The sequence below is a fragment of the Cucurbita pepo genome, chromosome 2 (genome assembly GCF_057944985.1).
Source record: "Cucurbita pepo subsp. pepo isolate OVF chromosome 2, ASM5794498v1, whole genome shotgun sequence".
NCBI lineage: Eukaryota > Viridiplantae > Streptophyta > Magnoliopsida > Cucurbitales > Cucurbitaceae > Cucurbita > Cucurbita pepo.
The window spans coordinates 13,115,533-13,137,861 of NC_141799.1; the positions used below are offsets into that span (position 1 = coordinate 13,115,533).

Sequence of the window (22,329 nt, forward strand, 5' to 3'; positions counted from 1 at the left end):
ATTAAAAAAATTTATTATTATTTTTTAAAAAATAAGCTTAAAATATTAATTAACTAATGTATATATAACTATAAGAGTGTAAGAGTGTTGTTAGTAGGTAGGGTAACAGTTGGCGGAAAGCAGAAGCGGGGTATAAGAGGAATATTGAATACGACAACCCACATCCGCATCATCCTTCATCCTCCTCCTCCACACTCTCTCACTCCCCCTTCCGCCCACTTACCTAACCCATAAACTCCGCCCATTAGGATTCCGGCCACCCATTCTCTCTCTCTCTCTCTCTCTCCCCCATTCCTTCACACCAGAGAAATGGGCACTCGCATTTCCCATTTTACCCCTATCCCTTCCCTCTTTTTCCTCCTCCTCCTCCTCTCCTCCTCCTCCTCTTCCCCTGTCCTTGCCCTAGACATCTCCTCCCTCCTCTCCTCCTTCCCCGACCTCTCCGATTTCGCCGCCCTTCTCTCCACCTCCATCCTCTCAGATCTCAACCAGCTGACCTCCCTCACTCTCCTCGCCGTCCCCAATTCCTACCTCGCCGCCTCCTCCGATCTCACTCACCGCATCCCTCAATCCTCCCTTGCCGATGTCCTCCGCTACCATGTCCTCCTCCAATACCTCTCCCCTTCCGACCTCCGTCAGATCTCCCCTTCCGGCAAGCTCGTCACCACTCTCTTTCAAACCACTGGCCGTGCCACTAGCGATTTCGGCTCCGTCAACATCACTCGCGATCCGCTCGATGGTCTTGTTTCTGTTCACTCCCCTGTTCCTTTCTCCTCTTCTAATGCTACTGTTTTGACGCTTCTTAAGAATCTTCCTTATAATGTTAGTATCTTTGCTGTTAATGCCCTTCTTGTCCCTTATGGATTTGATCTCATGGCGTCAGAGACTCGCCCGCCTTTGGGCTTGAATATCACTAGGGCTTTGATTGATGGCCATAATTTTAATGTTGCTGCCTCCATGCTTTTGGCTTCTGGTGTTGTTGATGAGTTTGAGGCCGATGAAGGCGGCGCTGGGATTACGCTTTTTGTTCCTACTGACTCCGCGTTTTCCGACCTTCCGCCCACCGTGAAGCTCCAGTCGCTGCCAGCGGATAAGAAGGCCGTTGTCTTGAAATTTCATGTGCTTCATTCTTATTACCCTCTCGGGTCTTTGGAATCGATTGTAAACCCTGTTCAGCCCACTTTAGCGACGGAGGATATGGGCGCCGGTAGCTTCACACTCAACATTTCGCGAGTTAACGGCTCGGTTGGGATCAATACCGGAATTGTTCAAGCATCGGTGACTCAGACGGTGTTCGATCAGAAGCCGGTCGCCATTTTTGGGGTTTCGGAAGTGCTATTGCCGAAGGAGATATTTGGGAACAGTCCGATTATGACAATCAAGCCTGCGAATGAAACTATGGTCAGTGCTCAACCACCGGATGCAATGGCAGCTATGTCGCCACTGTTAGATTGAATGGCACGATGACCTATATGGGTCACGACCTCATGTATTTATAGATGCGTATAATGAAGATTACATTCCAAATCTATGATTTGGTAACAAACCATAAAATCATAGATTTGGTAACAAACCCTTCAAATCATAAACTAGTAAATCTTAGACTATTTTAGTATATACAGTTATGATCTATTTTAGGTTTAACACCCCCCCTCAATCTGGACGATGTACTACTAAGTTCAGATTGCGCCTAAAATAGCTAAAAGAAGGAGCTGGCAGTGGCTTTGTCATGATATCGGCGAGCTGATCCTTGGAAGATATGAGTCGAACATCAAGCTGACGAGTCGATACTCGTTCACGAACGAAGTGATAATCAACCTCAACATGCTTCGTCCGTCGATGAAAGATTGGATTGGCGGATAGGTAGGTGGCACCAATGTTGTCACACCATAGGCTAGGCGCTCGCGCTTGCGAGATCCCGAGCTCACGCAAGAGAACTTGGATCCAAATTAATTCGGCAGTGGCATCAGCAACCGCCTTATATTCGGCTTCCGTACTAGAACGAGAAACTGTCGATTGTTTCCTCGAACTCCAAGAGATAAGATTGCCACCAAAGAAGATCACATAGCCTCCAGTGCTTCGACGATCATCAGGATTCCCAGCCCAATCAGCATCTGAAAAGGCACTCAACAAATCAGTGCTGGACTTTGTAAGACACAAACCCATATCAATAGTGTCATGTAGATAACGGAGAATTCGTTTGACTGCCGCCCAATGTATAGAAGTCGGAGAGGACATGAACTGACACACTCTGTTGACACAGAAGGATATATCAGGACGTGTCAGAGACAAATATTGGAGAGCACCAACGACACTTCGATAGCGAGTAGTATCCTCAGGTGAGAGCTTTTCACCACCATTCAATAACAACTTCTCACTGGGAAGCATAGGTGTGGGCACACCTTTGGAGGTGAGCATATTGGTTCTGGCTAATAAATCTCGAATGTATTTATGTTGTGTCAGAATAAGTCCACTAGAAGTATGGCGGACCTCAATCCCAAGAAAATAACTCAAAATACCAAGATCCTTGACGACAAAATCATCCTGAAGCTGTGTAAGAAGTTTCTCAGTAGCCGTAGAAGATGAGCTGATGATAATAATATCATCAACGTAGATGAGAATATACATCTGAATGCCCGTTTTGTTAAAAATAAAAAGAGAGACATCAGCCTTTGAAGGTGTAAAATCCAGCTGTAATAGTTTGGAGCTAAGGCGAGAAAACCAGGCACGCGGAGCTTGTTTAAGGCCATAAAGCGACTTATCCAGCTTGCAGAGATAACCAGGGTGTTGAGAATCCACAAATCCAGGGGGCTGCTTCATATAAACATCTTCATTAAGAAGGCCATGAAGAAAAGCATTTTGAATATCAATCTGCCGAATAGCCCAACCACGAGAAATAGCAAGAGATAATAAGAGCCGAATGGTAGTGGGCTTAACAACTGGACTAAAGGTATCATCATAATCGACGCCATACTGCTGTTTAAAACCTTTAGCAACCAGGCGTGCTTTGTAGCGATCAATAGAGCCATCTGGCTTTTGTTTGAGTTTGAAAACCCATTTGCAATCAATAACGTTAAGACCAGCACGAGGAGGAACTAAGTGCCATGTCTTATTTTTTTGATGTGCCTGAAATTTCCAAACATCTTCTTTCTGTTCATAAATTTTCTCGTGATAATGACGTATTTTTTGAATTCCATCCTTGGCATTTTTCTATAAAGGATCGACAGTCGAGGAAAAGTCTCCTAAATGGGAGGTGTGAATCTGGTCTTTATCCTATTAAGCCATCCGATGTCGATAATCTCAAGCACGCCTTGGTGAGCAGATCTACTACTCACGCCCAATGGCATGCTCGTCTTGGACATCCTTCATCTCAAGTAATAAAATCCATTTTGCGTCTAAATAATATTTCGTGTGCTAGTGAGTCATCTTTGTCAGTTTGTAATGCGTGTCAGTTAGCAAAGAGTCATCGATTACCATATACTAGTTTTTCCCATAGGTCTTCGTCACCTTTGGAACTTATTTTTTCGGATGTTTGGGGCCCTGCACCTCCATCTGTTGGGGGTTTTAAATATTATATTAGTTTCATTGATGATTTCAGTAAATTTTCGTGGATCTATTTGATGCATGATCGTACAGAAGCTCCTCGTATATTTTTGCAATTCCAAGCTCATGTTGAGCGCCTCCTAGATACTAAAATCAAGTGGGTTCAATCTGATTGGGGTGGGGAATATCAGAAAATTCACAACACATTTTTTCGTTCCCTTGGAATTGGTCATCGTGTTTCGTGCCCTCACACACATCAACAAAATGGGTCTGCTGAACGCAAGCATCGTCATATTGTTGAAACTGGCCTAGCCCTTCTAGCTCATGCTCATGTACCTATTAAATTTTGGGACGACGCGTTTCTTACAGCCACATATCTCATCAATCGTCTTCCTACTCGTGTCATCGATAAAAAATGCCCCTTAGAGCTTCTTTTTCATACCCCACCAAATTACTCCTTATTAAAAATTTTTGGGTGTGCTTGTTGGCCTCATCTTCGTCCTTATAACAAACAAAAGCTCTCTTTTCGATCAAAGGAATGTGTCTTTCTAGGCTACAGTTCTTCACATAAAGGGTATAAGTGTCTTGACACTAAGGCGAGAAAACCAGGCACGCGGAGCTTGTTTAAGGCCATAAAGCGACTTATCCAGCTTGCAGAGATAACCAGGGTGTTGAGAATCCACAAATCCAGGGGGCTGCTTCATATAAACATCTTCATTAAGAAGGCCATGAAGAAAAGCATTTTGAATATCAATCTGCCGAATAGCCCAACCACGAGAAATAGCAAGAGATAATAAGAGCCGAATGGTAGTGGGCTTAACAACTGGACTAAAGGTATCATCATAATCGACGCCATACTGCTGTTTAAAACCTTTAGCAACCAGGCGTGCTTTGTAGCGATCAATAGAGCCATCTGGCTTTTGTTTGAGTTTGAAAACCCATTTGCAATCAATAACGTTAAGACCAGCACGAGGAGGAACTAAGTGCCATGTCTTATTTTTTTGAAGTGCCTGAAATTCATCATTCATTGCCTGACGCCAGAGGGGATGCTCCATAGCAGTAATATGTGAAGTAGGTTCAGAGGCAGAAGACCGAGCTACAAGATATGTTACTGTTCCATCTGTACGCACCTTGGGTTTTTTGATATTGTGCTTCAATCGAGTACCATACGGATGAGTAGTAGGTGCAGGATCCACATTTGAGGGGACGGCCGTATCAGCCGTTGCGAGGGGAGCAACCGATGCTACAGCAGTTGGTTGACCAACGGCCGAGGATTCGACCGGGCATTGCGCAATATCATCTGCTGGCGGAGAAGCCGATGCCTCAATCATTGGCGGAACAACCAACGCCGATTCGAATGGCAGCGACGCGGAGGATTGTTGCGGCAATTCCGAAGCTGATGTAGACACCAAATTTTCTGCATCCAAAAAGTTAGTAGGCCCAGACATATGCATGTGATCATTCTCCAAATTAGTACTGCTATTACCCAAATGCAAGGTGCACAAATCAGGGGCATTATGCGTCGACTGCATGATTGGGGAAGAATTAGGTGAGGCTCTCTTGAATGGAAAAACATTTTCATCAAATATGACATCTCTAGACATATAGACACGACCAGAATCGGTGTCAAGACACTTATACCCTTTATGTGAAGAACTGTAGCCTAGAAAGACACATTCCTTTGATCGAAAAGAGAGCTTTTGTTTGTTATAAGGACGAAGATGAGGCCAACAGGCACACCCAAAAATTTTTAATAAGGAGTAATTTGGTGGGGTATGAAAAAGAAGCTCTAAGGGGCATTTTTTATCGATGACACGAGTAGGAAGACGATTGATGAGATATGTGGCTGTAAGAAACGCGTCGTCCCAAAATTTAATAGGTACATGAGCATGAGCTAGAAGGGCTAGGCCAGTTTCAACAATATGACGATGCTTGCGTTCAGCAGACCCATTTTGTTGATGTGTGTGAGGGCACGAAACACGATGACCAATTCCAAGGGAACGAAAAAATGTGTTATGAATTTTCTGATATTCCCCACCCCAATCAGATTGAACCCACTTGATTTTAGTATCTAGGAGGCGCTCAACATGAGCTTGGAATTGCAAAAATATACGAGGAGCTTCTGTACGATCATGCATCAAATAGATCCACGAAAATTTACTGAAATCATCAATGAAACTAATATAATATTTAAAACCCCCAACAGATGGAGGTGCAGGGCCCCAAACATCCGAAAAAATAAGTTCCAAAGGTGACGAAGACCTATGGGAAAAACTAGTATATGGTAATCGATGACTCTTTGCTAACTGACACGCATTACAAACTGACAAAGATGACTCACTAGCACACGAAATATTATTTAGACGCAAAATGGATTTTATTACTTGAGATGAAGGATGTCCAAGACGAGCATGCCATTGGGCGTGAGTAGTAGATCTGCTCACCAAGGCGTGCTTGAGATTATCGACATCGGATGGCTTAATAGGATAAAGACCAGATTCACACCTCCCATTTAGGAGACTTTTCCTCGACTGTCGATCCTTTATAGAAAAATGCCAAGGATGGAATTCAAAAAATACGTCATTATCACGAGAAAATTTATGAACAGAAAGAAGATGTTTGGAAATTTCAGGCACATGCAAAATATTACGCAACGCAAGAGGACGAGTAGCAGTATTAATTAGAGAATGACCAGTATGCAAAACACGCAAACCTGCTCCATTGCCGACTTGAACTTGTTCACCTCCATGATAACGTTCACGCACAGCGAGACGATCCAGGTCACTGGTGATATGGTCCGTAGCGCCTGTGTCGCTGTACCAATTTGGGTCAATCTTGTAAGAGGAAGTAGCCGCCAGTGCCGTAGGAGGAGCAGAAGAAGGTTCATCTTGATAGGACTCATCCATCCTATGCCAGCAGCGGATAGCAGTATGCCCCACTTTGCCGCAGATCTGGCAGGAAGGACGAGCAGAAGGGCCACGACGATCACCAGCAGGACGAGAGGGTGCATAACCTTGAGAACGACCACGACCGCGATCCCTACGCCCACGATTCTTCTGCTGACCACCACGACTAGCATAATTGGCAGAAGATCCAAGATTTAACTGAAGTTCAGCCTGGTGTTGTAGTTGGCGAGCTTCATACGTCATTAGATGTGCAAACACATCATCAAGGGTGAGGGCTTCACTCTTGGTAGTCATTGAGGTGACGAAGGGATCATAGTCAGGGCCAAGACCAGCGAGAAGATACGCGATCACATCATCATCCTGCAAGGCAGAGCCGGCGGCGGCCAGCTCGGTGGCTAGCCCTTTGATCTTGCAAAAATAATTTGCAGCAGATTGATCTCGTTTCTTGGACGTGGCAAGCTCAACACGAATCTGAGTAGTGCGAGCACGAGTTGACGATGAAAACATCCGCTGCAGGGTATCCCACGCCTCCTTGGACGTAGTAGCGGCAACCACATCATGAAGAATCTCCTCAGACATGGAGGAGAGAAGGCCGCTAAGGACTTGTTGATCCTGATCATACCACTGATTATAGGCCGGATTAGAGACCAGCTCAGCACCAGCAGCAGTTGAGGAAGGGATCAGCTTGGCAGGTGCAACATTGGTGCCATCGAGGTAGCCCATAAGCTTCGTACTCCGTAGGTAGGGGAGGAGCTGGGCACGCCATATGATGAAGTTGTTTTTGGTTAGACGAATTGTGACAACATGGTGTAGAGGGATTGGATATTGTTTAAGGCCAAAAGTCGCCATGGTAGTTGAGACGGTGTTGGAGATGGTGGATGGAGAGGAGGAAGAAGACATGGCGAGGAGTTTAAAAAATAAACCTTGGCTCTGATACCATGTTAGATTGAATGGCACGATGACCTATATGGGTCACGACCTCATGTATTTATAGATGCGTATAATGAAGATTACATTCCAAATCTATGATTTGGTAACAAACCATAAAATCATAGATTTGGTAACAAACCCTTCAAATCATAAACTAGTAAATCTTAGACTATTTTAGTATATACAGTTATGATCTATTTTAGGTTTAACATTGGTGCCATCGAGGTAGCCCATAAGCTTCGTACTCCGTAGGTAGGGGAGGAGCTGGGCACGCCATATGATGAAGTTGTTTTTGGTTAGACGAATTGTGACAACATGGTGTAGAGGGATTGGATATTGTTTAAGGCCAAAAGTCGCCATGGTAGTTGAGACGGTGTTGGAGATGGTGGATGGAGAGGAGGAAGAAGACATGGCGAGGAGTTTAAAAAATAAACCTTGGCTCTGATACCACGTTAGATTGAATGGCACGATGACCTATATGGGTCACGACCTCATGTATTTATAGATGCGTATAATGAAGATTACATTCCAAATCTATGATTTGGTAACAAACCATAAAATCATAGATTTGGTAACAAACCCTTCAAATCATAAACTAGTAAATCTTAGACTATTTTAGTATATACAGTTATGATCTATTTTAGGTTTAACAGCCACAATCTAATGGACCGCCGTTGCATCTTTCATCTCCACCAGGGTATCGTGAGGAAATCCGATCGGTTGCCGCCGGTAACGGCGTACTGAATTTCTTCCTGACTCTATGTTGTTGTTGTTGTTGTTGTATAGCATTGTATTTAATTCAGTAGTATAATATTCGATTGATTTTTCCCCGTGACAGTTGTTTTCATATTACGGGTTTCCTTTCTTTTTTCTTTTGGGTCTCTTTTTACACGGTGATTCGAATGAATTGGGCTACAAAAAGCAGCAGCCAATTTTTCTTCCTGTAATTCGTTCCATCGATTTCCATCTCTTTGTGGTGTAAATTAAAAGAAATCATACTGGTTTTGGAGATCTGCGGTGGTTTCAGTTTTGGATTTGCAGGTGTTTATGAGCAACGAAAATGGTGGATGGAAGGAAGGGGAAGCAACTTGTGGCTCAGAGATGTTGCTTCCTCATGTGTCATCTTCCCCAACAGATCAGGTTTCGTTTGTTTGGTTGCAGCCATTTCTCTGGGCTCTAGTTCTGCACAAGCCAAACTCCGAGGATCAGCTAAGGTAATTTCATTTTAATTTATAAAAAAAAAACATTAATTTCATCTTTATTGTTAATTTCATGTACAGACATTAATTAATTAGAAACAAAGTTTGATTAGGATTTAAAAAATGATTTGAGATGCTTATTATATAATACATAGAAATTAAACATAAAATTAAAAATAAAATTGTGTGTAACTTTTGTTAGTGGATTATATTAATGTTTCTTAATAATTAAAAAGTAAAAAATTTATGTTTTTTTGTTCCCACAACTTGTATACCTTTCTTGCTTTAGTCACTAAATTTATGAATATTCTTTGTTTTTAAGATGCATTTTATTTTAATCTAGATAATCATTAAATTTTCATTTTATTATTGATTAAAATTAAATTACAAATTTGAAGTTTAAAAAGTGAATTTTAATTAAATGTTGGGTAGAAATTTAAAATTATTATTAGATACTAGAATAATTTAATAGTATTAAAAAAAAAAAAAAAGGATGATGTGGCAGGAAAAGAAAAAGAGTGATATTATGAATATTATTAAATTATAGGAGCTAGGAATTAGGTGGAATGCCAGCTAGAAAGTGGAAGACGAAGGTTGGCCCACAGGTTTTGGAGTTGCTTGAGTGGAGCTCCAGATCTATGCCCCCACACGTGACCCTAAACTAAAGTGGATGACAGGATGGCATTATCTGGACGACTCTGATTGTTTGTCTCCCTACAAAACCGACGGTCACCATCAACCCAACTTCATAGGCCTTTCTCCCATTCTCTACCCCTTGTGTCTGGGTTTGAATTGTTCCGCCTCAACTAAGTTTGTGAGATTTTAAAATCTTTTATACTATGAATGAAGATTATCGATTCGATCATACAGAGTAGGGTCGAGTAGGGTCGATATTCCCTTTGTCTATGATGCAGCCTACATCCAAATTCCGTATGATTAAGAACTCTATAGTTTATTGTCTTAGTTGATTGTGAAGTAGACATGTAAGTTTTACTGTACTTCGTCTATTCACTCTTTACGCATTTTGATTAGTTATAAAATTATTATTAAGCACTTATTAATAAACTACTTTACCCTATTGCATTTCAATTAAGGGTGTACATCCAACCTGTTAACTCGAGAGCTCGACCTGAATTATAAGAGTTGGATTGGGTTAAAAGGAATTTTGGGTTTAGGTTAGGTTTGTTTTTTTGGAACCCGATCTGATTTAGGTTGGGTTCGGGTTCTAAATTTAAATTATTGGGTCAACTTGGCTCAACCCAAAATAGACTCAAGCTGACGCAGCAAAAGCCCACACAGCCCAAGCCCATGACAAGCCCAAGCCCATGAGTCATTGTCAGCATCTGCCCCTACCCCTAGTGCGTTTGCACTTCGGAGACTTTGTCTCATAGTCTCACGCAGCGTTCATCTTCGACTTCAAGGGTAACTGGGTAAGTAAAACGACATATTGACTTTCACACTCGCGCAGTCTCACAAAATCATATCACAGTGTTTGTCTTCGTCGTTCATCATTCGACTCTTGTCGACTCTCTATGTGTGTCATCATTGGACTTAGCAGTTCTCATCTCATTCTCGTCTCGTCTCTGTGTATCATTGGACATCAACGTCGCTTGCCTCTTTATTTCTCCATTGGACTCTCTTCTCAGTTCATATTTCTCCGCTCGATTGTCTATGTGTTTCTCGTCAGACGTTGTTGCCGACTGTCTCTACACTCAGCTCTCTATTCCACTTTCATCGTACTTCTCCTCTCTATGTTTCTCATTGGACTTCCTCATTGGACTTCTCCACTCGGCACTCCGTTGTTTCACAACTCGAACCCAACCCAAAAATAAAAGGTTAAGTTGGATTACCAATCCAACAAGCCCAAACTTTTGGGTAAACCTATTCCAACCCCAACCATATACACTCCTAACAACTACCGTATCACATAGTATAAACAATTCATAATCATACCTAATGTTTATTCAAACCATATTATTAATACAATTATAACATGTTCTTAAGCATTGAAAAAATATTATTTGAAAAACTTATGCAAAACTTGTGAGAGAAAAATAAAATGGAAATAAAAAGGAGTAGTTTCATAGATAGCAAGAAAAATGGGTCAGAAGCTCCATAGGCGGCGAAGGGAGCTGAGAAGTGAGTGTCAACAATCCATTTATTAAAAGCTTCAAACCCGCAACGATCGGCGTCCATCAGTCCTGAAATGAGTTAGCCACTTTGACTTTTACACTCCCAGATTTCCATAAATTCAACTCTCAAACCCAATCCCTGATCAACCCTTTCTTCAACCTCTCCATTTGGTCTTCATTTTCCACCATTCTTTTTTCTTGCTCACATCACCATCTCTCTCTCTCCCCCTTCTAATTTTCAAGCATTTGGTGGGGTTTTGTCGGCATCTTTTGAATGCTTCTTTCTGTCTGTACCTAATGTTTGCTCCAAATCGAGCATCTTTTTCTTAGAACACCAAAGGGTTTTTGATTTATCATACCATGTCCATCTCGAGCAAATCCGACGGTATGGCCTCTCCCTCTTTCCATGATTTGAAGAAGCAAGCTTCTTTCTTTTTCAAGGAGAAGATCAAGACTGCTAGATTAGCCCTCACAGATGTCACCTCTGCTGAACTGTAACTTTATTCTTCCTGTTCCTGATGTTCTTCATGTTCATGGGCTGCTCTTGATCATGTTTTTTTTTTTTTTTTTTTTTTTTTTTTTTTTTTTTTTTTTTTTTTTTTTCCATTTTAGATTGACTGAAGAAGCTATCAGTGGAAACCCAGATGCTAGAACTTTGAGTTCAATTTCCAAGGCAGCTTTTGAGGTCGATGACTATTGGAGAATTGTAGCTATTCTCCATAAAAGGTTTTAGCTTTGTTCTTATTTGATCATTGTTTACAGTTTTATGAATTAGATCCTCTGATCATCATGGGAAAAATCCATAATAGTAGTCAGTTCTTTAGGGAGATAGTTTCCAGAGCTTTTACTTTTAAATTCCTCTTAAAATTTAGTTTTGGCTTTGAATGTGCTGATTCATGATTGATAAAGTAAACGAACTTGCAAGGCAGATTGCAGAAATTTGAAAAGAAGAATTGGAGACTTTGCTACAACTCTCTCATCATTCTTGAACATCTCTTGACTCATGGACCAGAGAGTGTAGCAGAGGAGTTTCAGAGTGACAAACATGTTATTTCCCAAATGGGAACTTTCCAATATGTTGATGAAAAGGGGTAATGCCTATCAACCTCTCACTAATGTATATTACTCGACGAATCAATGTCGTTTTCATGTCTTGTTTGTTCGTCGGTCGAACGCTATCTGTTTGTGGTGAAATTATGTATTTGATGTTGATTTGGTTACAGGTTCAATTGGGGCATTTCAGTTAGAAACAAATCAGAGAGGATGTTGAACCTTCTTGAAAAAAGGTCTTTTCTCAAAGAGGAGAGGGACAAGGCTAGGAAGTTGACACGGGGGATTCTTGGATTTGGAAGCTTTTCTTCCAGATCAAAGTCTCAAGGAGTTCTGGAAGATTGTTCTTCATCCATTGCAAGATATGGAAAGTGCAATTCAAACTTCAACAGTTCTGATAATCTTAACCAAGAACATCAGGCTTTGTCAGATCAAAAGGCAGCAAACCCACAAGGAAACCATGAAGCTTTGGCTTATGTAGTAGATAGCCATGGGATCGAAAAGCCTGAAACTCGAGAAAGTGTCAAAGAAAACTTGGTTCCAAACAAGGAAGGGTCCAATAGATGGGATAATGGCGTGCTCGAGTCCAACCCGCTTTTGAGTGGTAAGGAGTTTAAAGATGGAGTTTCACCTGATGAGTATCATCCTTTCATTGATGAACCTGAATCGAATGCCTCGTTGCTTTCGAGATAGGGATAGGTTTCGAGTTCCATCACAATCCTATGTCTTATGTACAAATGAACATGATACCTCAGAGAGTAAATTTTCTGAAGAATCTCTGGTAGTGTTTGGTTTTGTCTGCCTTGCAGAGTTTAATAAGAAAGCCAAAAGTTTCTCATTTATTTTGACACTGTAAGAAACTTGCATATTTTATGATGAACTGTTCCCTTTTGGAGTTATGATTTACAAAGCCAGTTATGAATTGCAAGCCGCAGAGTGTGGTTTGGAGTTACCTGCAAATGATTCAATCTCAAATTGGTCATCGGTGAAGTTTCACGACCATTTTTCAACCACGAGTGAATCGCTTCGCCTTCGTATGTGAACCCGTCTGCAGCAACATGAGGATCCTGCATTATCTCCTGAAACAAGTCCACACAGTTCATATATCAGAAGAGCCTTGGTGGAAGAGTCTTTCTGATACATCAAGAACACAAAGTTACCTGCAGGATGGGGCATAAGAAATAAGGTGGCACTGGTCTCTCTTCTGAGACATATAACTGTTCCAGTTCCCTAACGATAACCGGTGTTATATTCGGTCTGTCTCGACTCTTCAATTCACAGCATTGCAGAGCGAAGTCTACCAATCTCGTAGCAACAGTTTCTGGCCATTCTCCAGCAGATGAATCCAAAACGAGTTCTAATTGTCCAGACGATAATGCGTTTCGCACTTCACTAGCTAGTCCGACTGCTGGCTTTCCAGTGAGTAGCTGCAGAATGATGAGCCCAAATGAGTAGACATCAGATAGAGGAGTTAGCACTTTGGTTCTTTGGAACTCTGGATCTGTGTATGAGAAAGCACCCTTAGGCACAGTGCTCATTGGGAGACTTTGAAAGTAGCGGAACTCCTCAGATACTAACCGGCGAATACCGAAATGACCAATCTTGCAGCTAAGTTGGGAATCTAGAAGGATGTTTTCAGGTTTAAGATCTCCATGGACAAGATTTTCAGGCTTGGAAGAGTGTAAAAAACAAAGGGCACTTGAGATTTCAGCGACTATTCGTGCTCGGATTCTCCATGTCAATGGAGTCTTACCCTTTGAAAAAAGGTGGTTTTGGAGACTCCCGTTCGGCAAGTACTCGTATATTAGTGACCAGGCTTCGGTACACACACCGAGCAACGTCACCAGATGAGGATGTCGTAATTCGCCAAGAACATATGCCTGCAAGTGCAAATATCTATCATGAACAAACATCGGTTCAAGCTCATCGCTAGCATATATTCGCTCTTCGGGCTTTCTTTTATAGGTTTCCCCTAGCATATATCGTGCTCTTTGGGCTTTCTTTTATAGGTTTCCCCTCCAGGTTTTGAAACGCCTCTTCTAACCCTTATAAGAAATGCTTCATTTTCCTCCCCAACCAATGTGGGATCACACAATCCACCTTTTTGGGGCCAGCGTCCTCGTTGGCACATCATTCGGTGCTTGGCTCTGATACCATTTGTAAACAGCACAAGCTCACTGCTAGCAGATATTGTCCTTTTTGAGCTTTCTCTTCTAGACTTACCCTCGAGGTTTAAAAAAAAAAAAAAACATCTCCACCAAGGAGATGGCTTCCCTCAAGGTTTTAAAACATGTTCACTCGAGAGAGGGCTTCCCTCAAGGTTTTAAAACATGTCCACTAGGGAGAGGTCCACTCGGGAGAGAGCGTCCCCTCAAGGTTTTAAAACATGTCCACCAGGAAGAGGTTTCCACACTCTTATAAGAAATGTTCCGTTCCTCTTTCCAACCAACGTGTGATATCACAAGAACAAAAGAAAACAAATTAAACTTTTGTAATAGACAAAGCAGAAAGCCAACCTCTTGCTGGAACTCTGATGGTTGCAGCATACTATGAGGATGCAGTTTAGATATGGCAACAGTTCTGCCCATCATCTCCCCCTTGTACATACACTCATAGCCCGCCTGACCAATCCGAAAGCTCTCGGAGAAGTTACACGTTGCGGTCTGTATCTCAGACAATGAAAATTCATCCAGCTGAGGCAATTCTTCAACAAATCCAATCAAGCTTCTACAATTTGCAGACTGAGCTTGTCCACTTTTCCACCGCTCAAGCCAATGCAACGCTTTCGCCTTCTGTTGTTTGAACTTCTGCTTCTCCTGCCATAGAACTGAAACAGATACTTGAATGAGCTCCAAATCTTTAGCTGCTTCATCCTGCCGAAGTTTCACTCTCTGTGTCTGACAGTCTAGAAGAGCAATGTTTTTCAGTGTCCTCCAAAGTTCTAGCTGCAGCTGCTCTCTTTCTGATATGAGCTTCTCCTTCTCCTGGATTGTAGTTCTTAATGAAAACTCAGCTTCTTGTCGTAATTTGCATTCACATGTACAAGTAGACTCAATGACTTTAGCCTATAAAAAAAGAAGCTCATTTTAAGTACAACAATTACAGGCAGACACAAGCAAAACGACCACTAACTGCACCTTGTTCATAGCTTCTAGAGCCAGCAATTCCAAATTTTTAGTGGCCTCCTCAGAGGACAAACCCATTTCATGTTTCAAGGGAGCTAGTTCTCCTTCAATCCATTCTCCATTTTTGACATTCATGGAGATACTCGTGGAGCAGGATTGAATAAAAGCTAATGAGAATGATTTATTCTCGCTATCACTACATTGAAATGATGAAGGACTAAACTTTTCAGCAATTTGCATTGAATGTTGTCTTTGTGACATCAAAAAACTTGGACATTTAGCAGCTTGTCGTGTCGACACAAGCTTTCCTTTGTTGATAAACCATATTTCACAGAGGGAGGAAGCATTTTTAGCAGTGTAATCTGCTGTTCTAGACATCCTTCTATTGATCTTCATGAAGCTGCATTCAAATTTTTACATTCAAGTCAGAAACACAGTGATGATTAATCCACCAATCATTGTTTACACTTACTTATCTTGTACACTGACTTCAGTTCCCATAACAAGCCTCTTTATACAAAGTTTATCAACCAAATCCACGATACCCTTCCCAACATGGTCTGCTTCCATGGCAGCAAAACTAACTCTCACCTGAAAGTGTCATTAGATTATAATCATTTCAAGTTTGCCATTTGTGAGATCCCACGTCAATTGGGGAGGAGAACGAAGTATTCTTTATAAGCATATAGAAACCTCTCCCTAGCAGACGTATTTTAAAACCTTGAGAGGAAGTCGAAAAGGGAAAGCCCAAATAGGACAATATCGACCAGCGGTGGGCTTGGACTATTACAAATGGTATCATAGCCAGACACCGGGGCGATATGTGAGCGAAGAAACTGAGCCACGAAGGGGGGTGGACACGAGATAGTGTGCCAACAAAGACGCTGAGCCTCAAAGGGGGTGGATTGGGGGTCCCACATCGATTGGAAAAGGAAACGAAGCATTCTTCACAAAGAGATGCTGGGCCCTAAAGGGGATAGATTGTGATATCCCACCTCGGTTGGGAGAAGAACAAATCATTCTTTACAAGGTGAAGAAACCTCTTAAGGAAAATCTCAAAGAAGATAATATCGGGTAGCCGTGGATTTGAGCTGTTACATGGTTATCGTCATTCTAAGAGTCTTACCTTAGCATCAGAGCAAATAGATAAATAAGTACTCAAAATCTTGATAGTCTTTGCCCATTCCTTCTTCCTATATGCAGCAACCATATGCGCATTAACTTGATTTGCTGCTAATTTTCCAACTGAACAACACACAAAAGAATTAGAAACTCAAATTTTCGATGCAACTTCCAGCAAAACTAAGTTAAAAAAAGAACTTACAGAGAGTTGGAATCCGGAGAGATGGATGATGAACGTGAAGTAGACGAACTTTTTTACCAGGAAAGCGACGAAGAGTCCACTGAAGCACACTCGTAGCTCCCCCCACAGACTTCCCGACAGCCACAAAAATCTCATCATCGCCGGCGACCGCGCCGCCATCTTCAATGGCGTAATCTACTGCCGACATCATATCAGACCCATAAACGAAATTGGGTCAGCAGAAAAGGTAGAAAACAGGGCATGAAGAGCACAAGATAGTCGATTCAGATGATGAGGATTTGTTCCCTTTGGTGGGGCTAAGTGTAGAACAGAGGATTCTGTGTATGACTTTTGATGTCCGGTGCTCAACAACAACTTCGATTAAGAACAGAAGAACTAAGAGAATTTGATATCTAAAAAAATCTCTTCAAAGTTCATATTCGTACCTTCTTAATGACATCATAATAACAACAAATTGAACATCAATTTCTAACCCTTATGAACACAATATATGATTTGATTTGGAATCTGGAGTTGGTATCTTTGGATGAATGTTGAGGATTAAGGGACATACTTCTCCATTATTATAATTAAGTCTTCAATATACATAAAGTCAACCTAATTTTGGACACAATATTGGTTACATACATTGTTAGCTCCATCCTTACTATTATAAACAATAAAAACTAATAAAGTTGGACTAAACATTTTTTTATGTTCCCATCTGATGAAGGTTACAACTAGATTTTTTTTTTTTTTTTTTTGAGCATTTGTACGTTGACATCTTAACATGAACATAGCTCAAGGATGAATATTGAACCGATATTATCCTCGCACCAAGATTTGTTTGATGCATTTGCCTTTATCACTATGTATACAACTTATAGTGGAAAGATACATATATGTGTGGAGATGAGTAATTGATCTAAATGTCCGTGTTCATATGTGTTTAATTATATATGAGTCGTCATCTGATATCGTATTGTATTAACTTTGTGCAGTGAAATACAATCTCTAATTTTTTATCATTTGATTCTCTCTTTTGAGTTTAAATTTCATTTGATAGTACGTTTATTCTGGAGAATCATTTAGCCTTGAAAAGTTTTAAAAATGATATACGAGGGAGAAGTTTTCACACTCTTTTCAGCCAATGTGAATCTTAAAATCTACTTTCTTGAACTTTGATATTATTTGTAAATAGACCAAACCCACTACTAGCAAATATTGTTTGTTTTAGCCCATGATATCGTTTCACGGTTTTAAAACGTCTGTTAAGAAAAGGTTTTTACACCAAAGAAGGTTTCGTTTCCCTCTGTAATCAAGGTAGGATCTCAAGGTCAATTATCTTTTTTTTTTTAAGTCTTTTTCAATGAGATTTTTAACTTTATAGTGAATAGAGGAGGGATGTTCTATACATAAAGCTTCTCATGAACATGTGGGTATGAGTTTTAATGGCTATTGGGCCCAACCATGAAGCTTAGGTTTTATTGGCTTTGGACCTAACTATTTATTTAACTTCGACACAACTTCCATATAACCCAATTCGGCAGTATTAAGTTTAATTATTTGATCCAAAGCCCATAAACAACCTAAACTCGTAAAACTTGTAAACTTTCAAGTAACTGATCCCTTGGTTTGATGAACAAAAAGAAACGAAGATGGTTAGATTGGGTGTCGGGCTCAGGCGTTGGGAGTTGGGACAGGACCAATAGCTACACAAATGGAAGCACTTTTGTGCATTGCTATGCATCACGTAGATGAACCATGTCTGAAATTGAGCAGCAAACAAAGGTGGATCTCGAGGAGGAAGAGCCCCATCTTGTGTATGCCTCGCCTTTACATGCTTTACATGGATACTCATGATTTGGAGCCGTCTCTCTCAGATTTGTTTCATTTCCCTAAGCTTCACTCCCACTGCACCTTCTCATGCCTCAAACCGTTTATCCATAAAGCAGACTTCGACATTTGATGACTCCAACATTCCCTTATATTCTCTACGACATCGTCAAAATTACAAGTAAAACATGCTTAATTTAGATATAGTTTTTGTTCATTTATGTAATTTTCTTTTACTCGGGTGTAACGAAAAAATACAATATAGTATGATATAATTAATATGGTATTGGGGTACATAAGTATTTTGTTGATGATGATGATTATTATTATTATTATAAGAGATGGGGACATGATGGTCGGAGATGGGAAGCAAAATTATGAAGCATGAGCATTGGATGCAATTATATGGCATCACAGTTCTGCAACTATTTTCCATCTTTCATTTAAAATAATATTATCAGCACAAAAAAGCACATTGTCCCACGTTAATCATCTCTCTCTCAATCACTTTTCTTTATAATATCATTTCAATTACTGAAATTAAGGTTTTGAATTTCCTACATTCTCTCTATAATTATTTTTTATTTCATCAGTTCTTCGATAAGTTTAGCATCTCGTGTTAAATAATTATTATTACGAGTAAAGTTCGAGGTGGAGATATAAAATTCATATTGAATTAGCATGTTGATGCTCAACAAGGTTGATGTTTTAACTCAATTAAATCGTGTTTAAGTTGAATGTGTTAACTTTTAGGTAATTATTTTTTTAAAAAAATTAACGTGGACATAATTTAATGGATAAAACAAAAATTATCGTTAAAAAAAATTTATGGTTTAATTTCGAGAAGATTTTTTTTTTTTTACTAAAATCTTAACCTCATTTGTAACAAAGTGGAAGAGAGGTACATGAATGAATCGATACCATATTCCAATGAGGGAATCATGATAATAAAATAGCTAAGAAATATGAGAGGGATATTAAAAATAGAATAGTTGACAAAATTTTAAAAGAATTGAAAATCATTACATATACCAACAATTCGTCTCAGTGCACCACTAGCAAATGTTGTCCGTTTTGACCCATTACGTATGGTTGTCAACCTCATAATTTTAAAACACGTCTACTATTGAGAGATTTTTACATTCTTATAAGGAATGTTTCGTTTCCTTCTACAACTGATGTGAAATCTCACAATCCACCCTCCTTTGAGACCTAGTGTCCTCGTTGACACACTACCCAGTGACTAACTTTGATATCACAACAAGGTGTATATTGTTTTCAGTGACTCAATTGTAGGAACTTCATGGTTAAAGGTACTTTACTTTGAGCAATTTTCTAAAAACTTTCCTAAGATGCATGTGAATGAGGATAAAGTATACATGAATGACTCGTGTTAATCTGTGAGGATAGTCTTTACTCTTAAGAAGCAACAAGTAGTTGACGTGACTATGTTGCAAAAGAATATCGGAACTATCGTGTGTCGAATCTTGATCCAAATTTTAAAGAGAGATCGTTAAGCACGCCATTAAATTTATGGGAAAATGGGTAAAAGGGAGAGAAAAGAGGGCATGAGGGAGGGGGCAACATAAGAATATAGTTGACTAAAATTGGGAATTTGAAAAGAAAAGAGGGACAAAAAGGGAAAGAAAAGGGAATGGGATCTTTTTAACCTATCAATTTTACCCTTAACATGCGGTGAAATCCATGCCATTCCACTGGGTCCCACACTTTATTCATAACCCCTAATCCATTATCCATGTCGTCGCTCCTTACTTCATACATTTTTTTTTTTTTTTTTTTTTACATCGCAAAAACGAAATGCCCTTTATATATTATTTTTAAACTAATTAATATTTCACACAATAAACTATATTTAAATAACAAAAAATCATTTTTATTTTTATTTGATTCCAAGTTAGGAAAAGAGAGTACATGAATATTTTAATTTAGATATATGTTCTTAGACTAATAAATTACAGATAATTAAAATCATAAACTTCAAATGATACTTTATAATATATTATATATATATATATATATATATATATATATATATATATATATATATATCCATGTGAAGGACCTTCCCCCCACATTCAAATTAGGAATCATACCAAAATAAAATGAAAAAAATGAAAAAAGAAAAAGGAATCCTAAGCCTAAAGCAAACAATCTCCATCACAAAATGAAGCATTATTATTATTATTATTATTATTATTAATTCACTCCAAGACATCAAAATGGGCAGCATTTGTGGGCCCATTTAACATTTTCTTATTGCACAAAATAATATGATAATTTTATCTCATCTCGGTCATATTTTCTACTAAATCGGTGCACAGTCTGAATCAACAGAGAATAGACAATTTATTCTTAAAATATCTAAATATTTATTTATAAAATACTTGTATATCTGGCCTAAAATACACGGACATTGTAGTCGTACTACCGACGATATTTTTCTCCATTTTTATTTTTTAGTTGTGGAACAGGAAAAAGAAAAATAGTTATAATCATTCGAGCAAAATCGGTAAATGCCCATAATTTTTTATGCACATCATTTTCTATCATTACAATTGGAAAGTCAACAAGCTCAATAAGAGTCTAAGAAATCACATTTCATCTAAATAGTTTTATTCCAAGTATCTTAAAAATTTTAAAGATTGAAAGAGAATGTCAGAGTCATCAAGTACCGAATCTTAATCCAAATGGAATAGTTACATATATTTGTTCTTATTTCAACATTTATAGAGTTGAAGCATAGCTAAAATGAATGAAAATAAAACATTTCTCAAACTCAAAGTAAATTGGGGAGTAAGTGGTATTGAAATTGAAAAAGGGTTAGGGTTAGATGTGAGGGTGAGCGTGCATGGGAGCAATGATCATAGCAGAGGTTGTCTCCAGCATCCGACAGTGGATGAACAACTATACTTCCCTTTTTGAATATTACACACCAAACCATCCAACCACATAGCTTTCTCCACAAAATTACAAGCCCATGTTTTTTTTTTTTTTTTTTTTTTTTTCTTTTTTTTGCTCGACTACCCTTTTAATATTTAGTATTCACAAAGGGGTACCTGTGTTTTGTAGCAATTTTCTCGTCGAAAAAACAAACAACATTTTCCCGACAGCCCTTGCACCAAAACACGACACATACATGCATGCATGCTTTGAAATGCTATGCTGTTTTTTTCTTTCTTGCTTTCTTTTTCTTTTTTATGTAGTGAACCACGTGGATGTGTGCCTCAAAGTTTGTAGAGATCTGGACTAAAGCGATTGCTAGGCCGAAACTTCATGTTCTCTTAAACCCTGCCTCACTCTTTTTAGCTACAGAGAGAAAGAGAACTGTTCCATTTGAAATTTGTACAAAATTTTGTCTTGATCCTACGTAAATAAATGAAGAATTTTGTAGAATTTTGCGAAAATGAAGATTGAAATTAGAGGTAACGAGGGGAACAGGGTTAGTAAGGGCTTCTCCATCCCGCCTCGTTTTCTAAAAACTCAAACTCATCATATTATCCGCTTTGACTTATTACAAATGGTATAAGAACAAGTCATTGAATAGTGTGAGGCTGTAACGACTCAAGCCCAACTCTAACAAATATTGTCCTCTTTTAACTTTTCTTTTCGAACTTTACCGCAAAGCTTTAAAATGCATATGTTAGGAGAGGTTTTCACACCATTATAAAGAATGTTTCATTCTCCTCTCCAAGTGATGTGGGATGTCACAGAGGCACTAGTCGGAGTAGGGCTAGACCCTCTCTATAGCATACGCATTTTAAAACCGTGAAACGATACATAACGAGCCAAAATAGACAGTATTTGCTAGTAGTAAGCTTGGACTGTTGTAGGTCGAGAATATAACAATATGGAAAAATTATTCAAGGAGACGGTCACTGTAACGGTCCAGATCCACCGCTAGCAGATATTGTCCTCTTTAGGCTTTCCCTTTCGAGCTTCCCCTCAAGGCGCCCTTGTTGACGATCCTTTACTCCAACAACATCTAGAGTTCCTCGAACAATTTGATATCTCACACCGAGTAAATCCTTAACCCTTCCTCCTCGTACTAAGAACCATGCATGAGATTTTCACCTCATACAGCTCCTCATTCAATTCTTTCGAAGTCAAAACGCATATACTCGTGGATGTTTGTTCTCCTCCCCAACCAACCAACCAACCAACGTGGGACATTAGAATCGCGTATTAAAAAATGGTAAAGTAAAGAGGGAATACATGTGGATATGGATGTGTGTATATTTGTTGCATTGGATCCTTCACCCAAGTGCAGAATTTGAAAGCTCTTTT

The 22,329-nt window shown here is 39.6% G+C and overlaps 3 protein-coding genes, 1 non-coding gene and 1 pseudogene across 4 annotated transcripts in view; 3 read left to right on the forward strand and 2 right to left on the reverse strand.

The window, feature by feature from the left end:
* Positions 1 to 22,329, forward strand: part of LOC111787450 (ubiquitin-conjugating enzyme E2 7) — an 85,412-nt gene that overhangs the window by 12,082 nt on the left and 51,001 nt on the right. The gene's annotated exons all lie outside the window — the stretch shown is intronic.
* LOC111787179 (fasciclin-like arabinogalactan protein 4) lies at positions 88 to 8,321 on the forward strand (annotated as a pseudogene).
* Positions 6,679 to 6,818, reverse strand: LOC147793722 (small nucleolar RNA Z247). The gene has a single exon (XR_015420161.1). It is a non-coding gene; the product is annotated as a small nucleolar RNA Z247 (small nucleolar RNA).
* On the forward strand, positions 10,673 to 12,602 carry LOC111787423 (ENTH/VHS family protein). Its single transcript, XM_023667379.2, has 4 exons — positions 10,673 to 11,204; positions 11,323 to 11,436; positions 11,640 to 11,801; positions 11,934 to 12,602. The coding sequence occupies exons 1-4, from the start codon at positions 11,071 to 11,073 to the stop codon at positions 12,451 to 12,453; spliced, it is 930 nt and encodes a 309-aa protein (XP_023523147.2). The 5' UTR covers positions 10,673 to 11,070; the 3' UTR covers positions 12,454 to 12,602.
* LOC111786858 (U-box domain-containing protein 33) lies at positions 12,614 to 16,752 on the reverse strand. The gene is made up of 7 exons (XM_023667071.2): positions 16,210 to 16,752; positions 16,012 to 16,130; positions 15,358 to 15,476; positions 14,898 to 15,285; positions 14,277 to 14,825; positions 12,921 to 13,640; positions 12,614 to 12,839 (listed from the first exon to the last, which is right to left on the reverse strand). Exons 1-7 carry the CDS (start codon positions 16,397 to 16,399, stop codon positions 12,657 to 12,659), a joined length of 2,268 nt encoding a protein of 755 aa, XP_023522839.2. The 5' UTR covers positions 16,400 to 16,752; the 3' UTR covers positions 12,614 to 12,656.

What these genes read in the sequence shown, in the direction of transcription:
- LOC111787423 (XM_023667379.2), top strand. Translation starts at nt 11,071, where the DNA reads ATGTCCATCTCGAGCAAATCCGACGGTATGGCCTCTCCCTCTTTCCAT. An exon ending in GATGTCACCTCTGCTGAACT is followed by an intron (nt 11,205 to 11,322) that starts GTAACTTTATTC and finishes TTTCCATTTTAG; the next exon opens with ATTGACTGAAGAAGCTATCA. An exon ending in CAATATGTTGATGAAAAGGG is followed by an intron (nt 11,802 to 11,933) that starts GTAATGCCTATC and finishes ATTTGGTTACAG; the next exon opens with GTTCAATTGGGGCATTTCAG.
- LOC111786858 (XM_023667071.2), bottom strand. Translation starts at nt 16,399, where the DNA reads ATGATGTCGGCAGTAGATTACGCCATTGAAGATGGCGGCGCGGTCGCC. An exon ending in GAAGTCAGTGTACAAGATAA is followed by an intron (nt 15,286 to 15,357) that starts GTAAGTGTAAAC and finishes ATTTGAATGCAG; the next exon opens with CTTCATGAAGATCAATAGAA. An exon ending in TCTTATGCCCCATCCTGCAG is followed by an intron (nt 12,840 to 12,920) that starts GTAACTTTGTGT and finishes GACTTGTTTCAG; the next exon opens with GAGATAATGCAGGATCCTCA.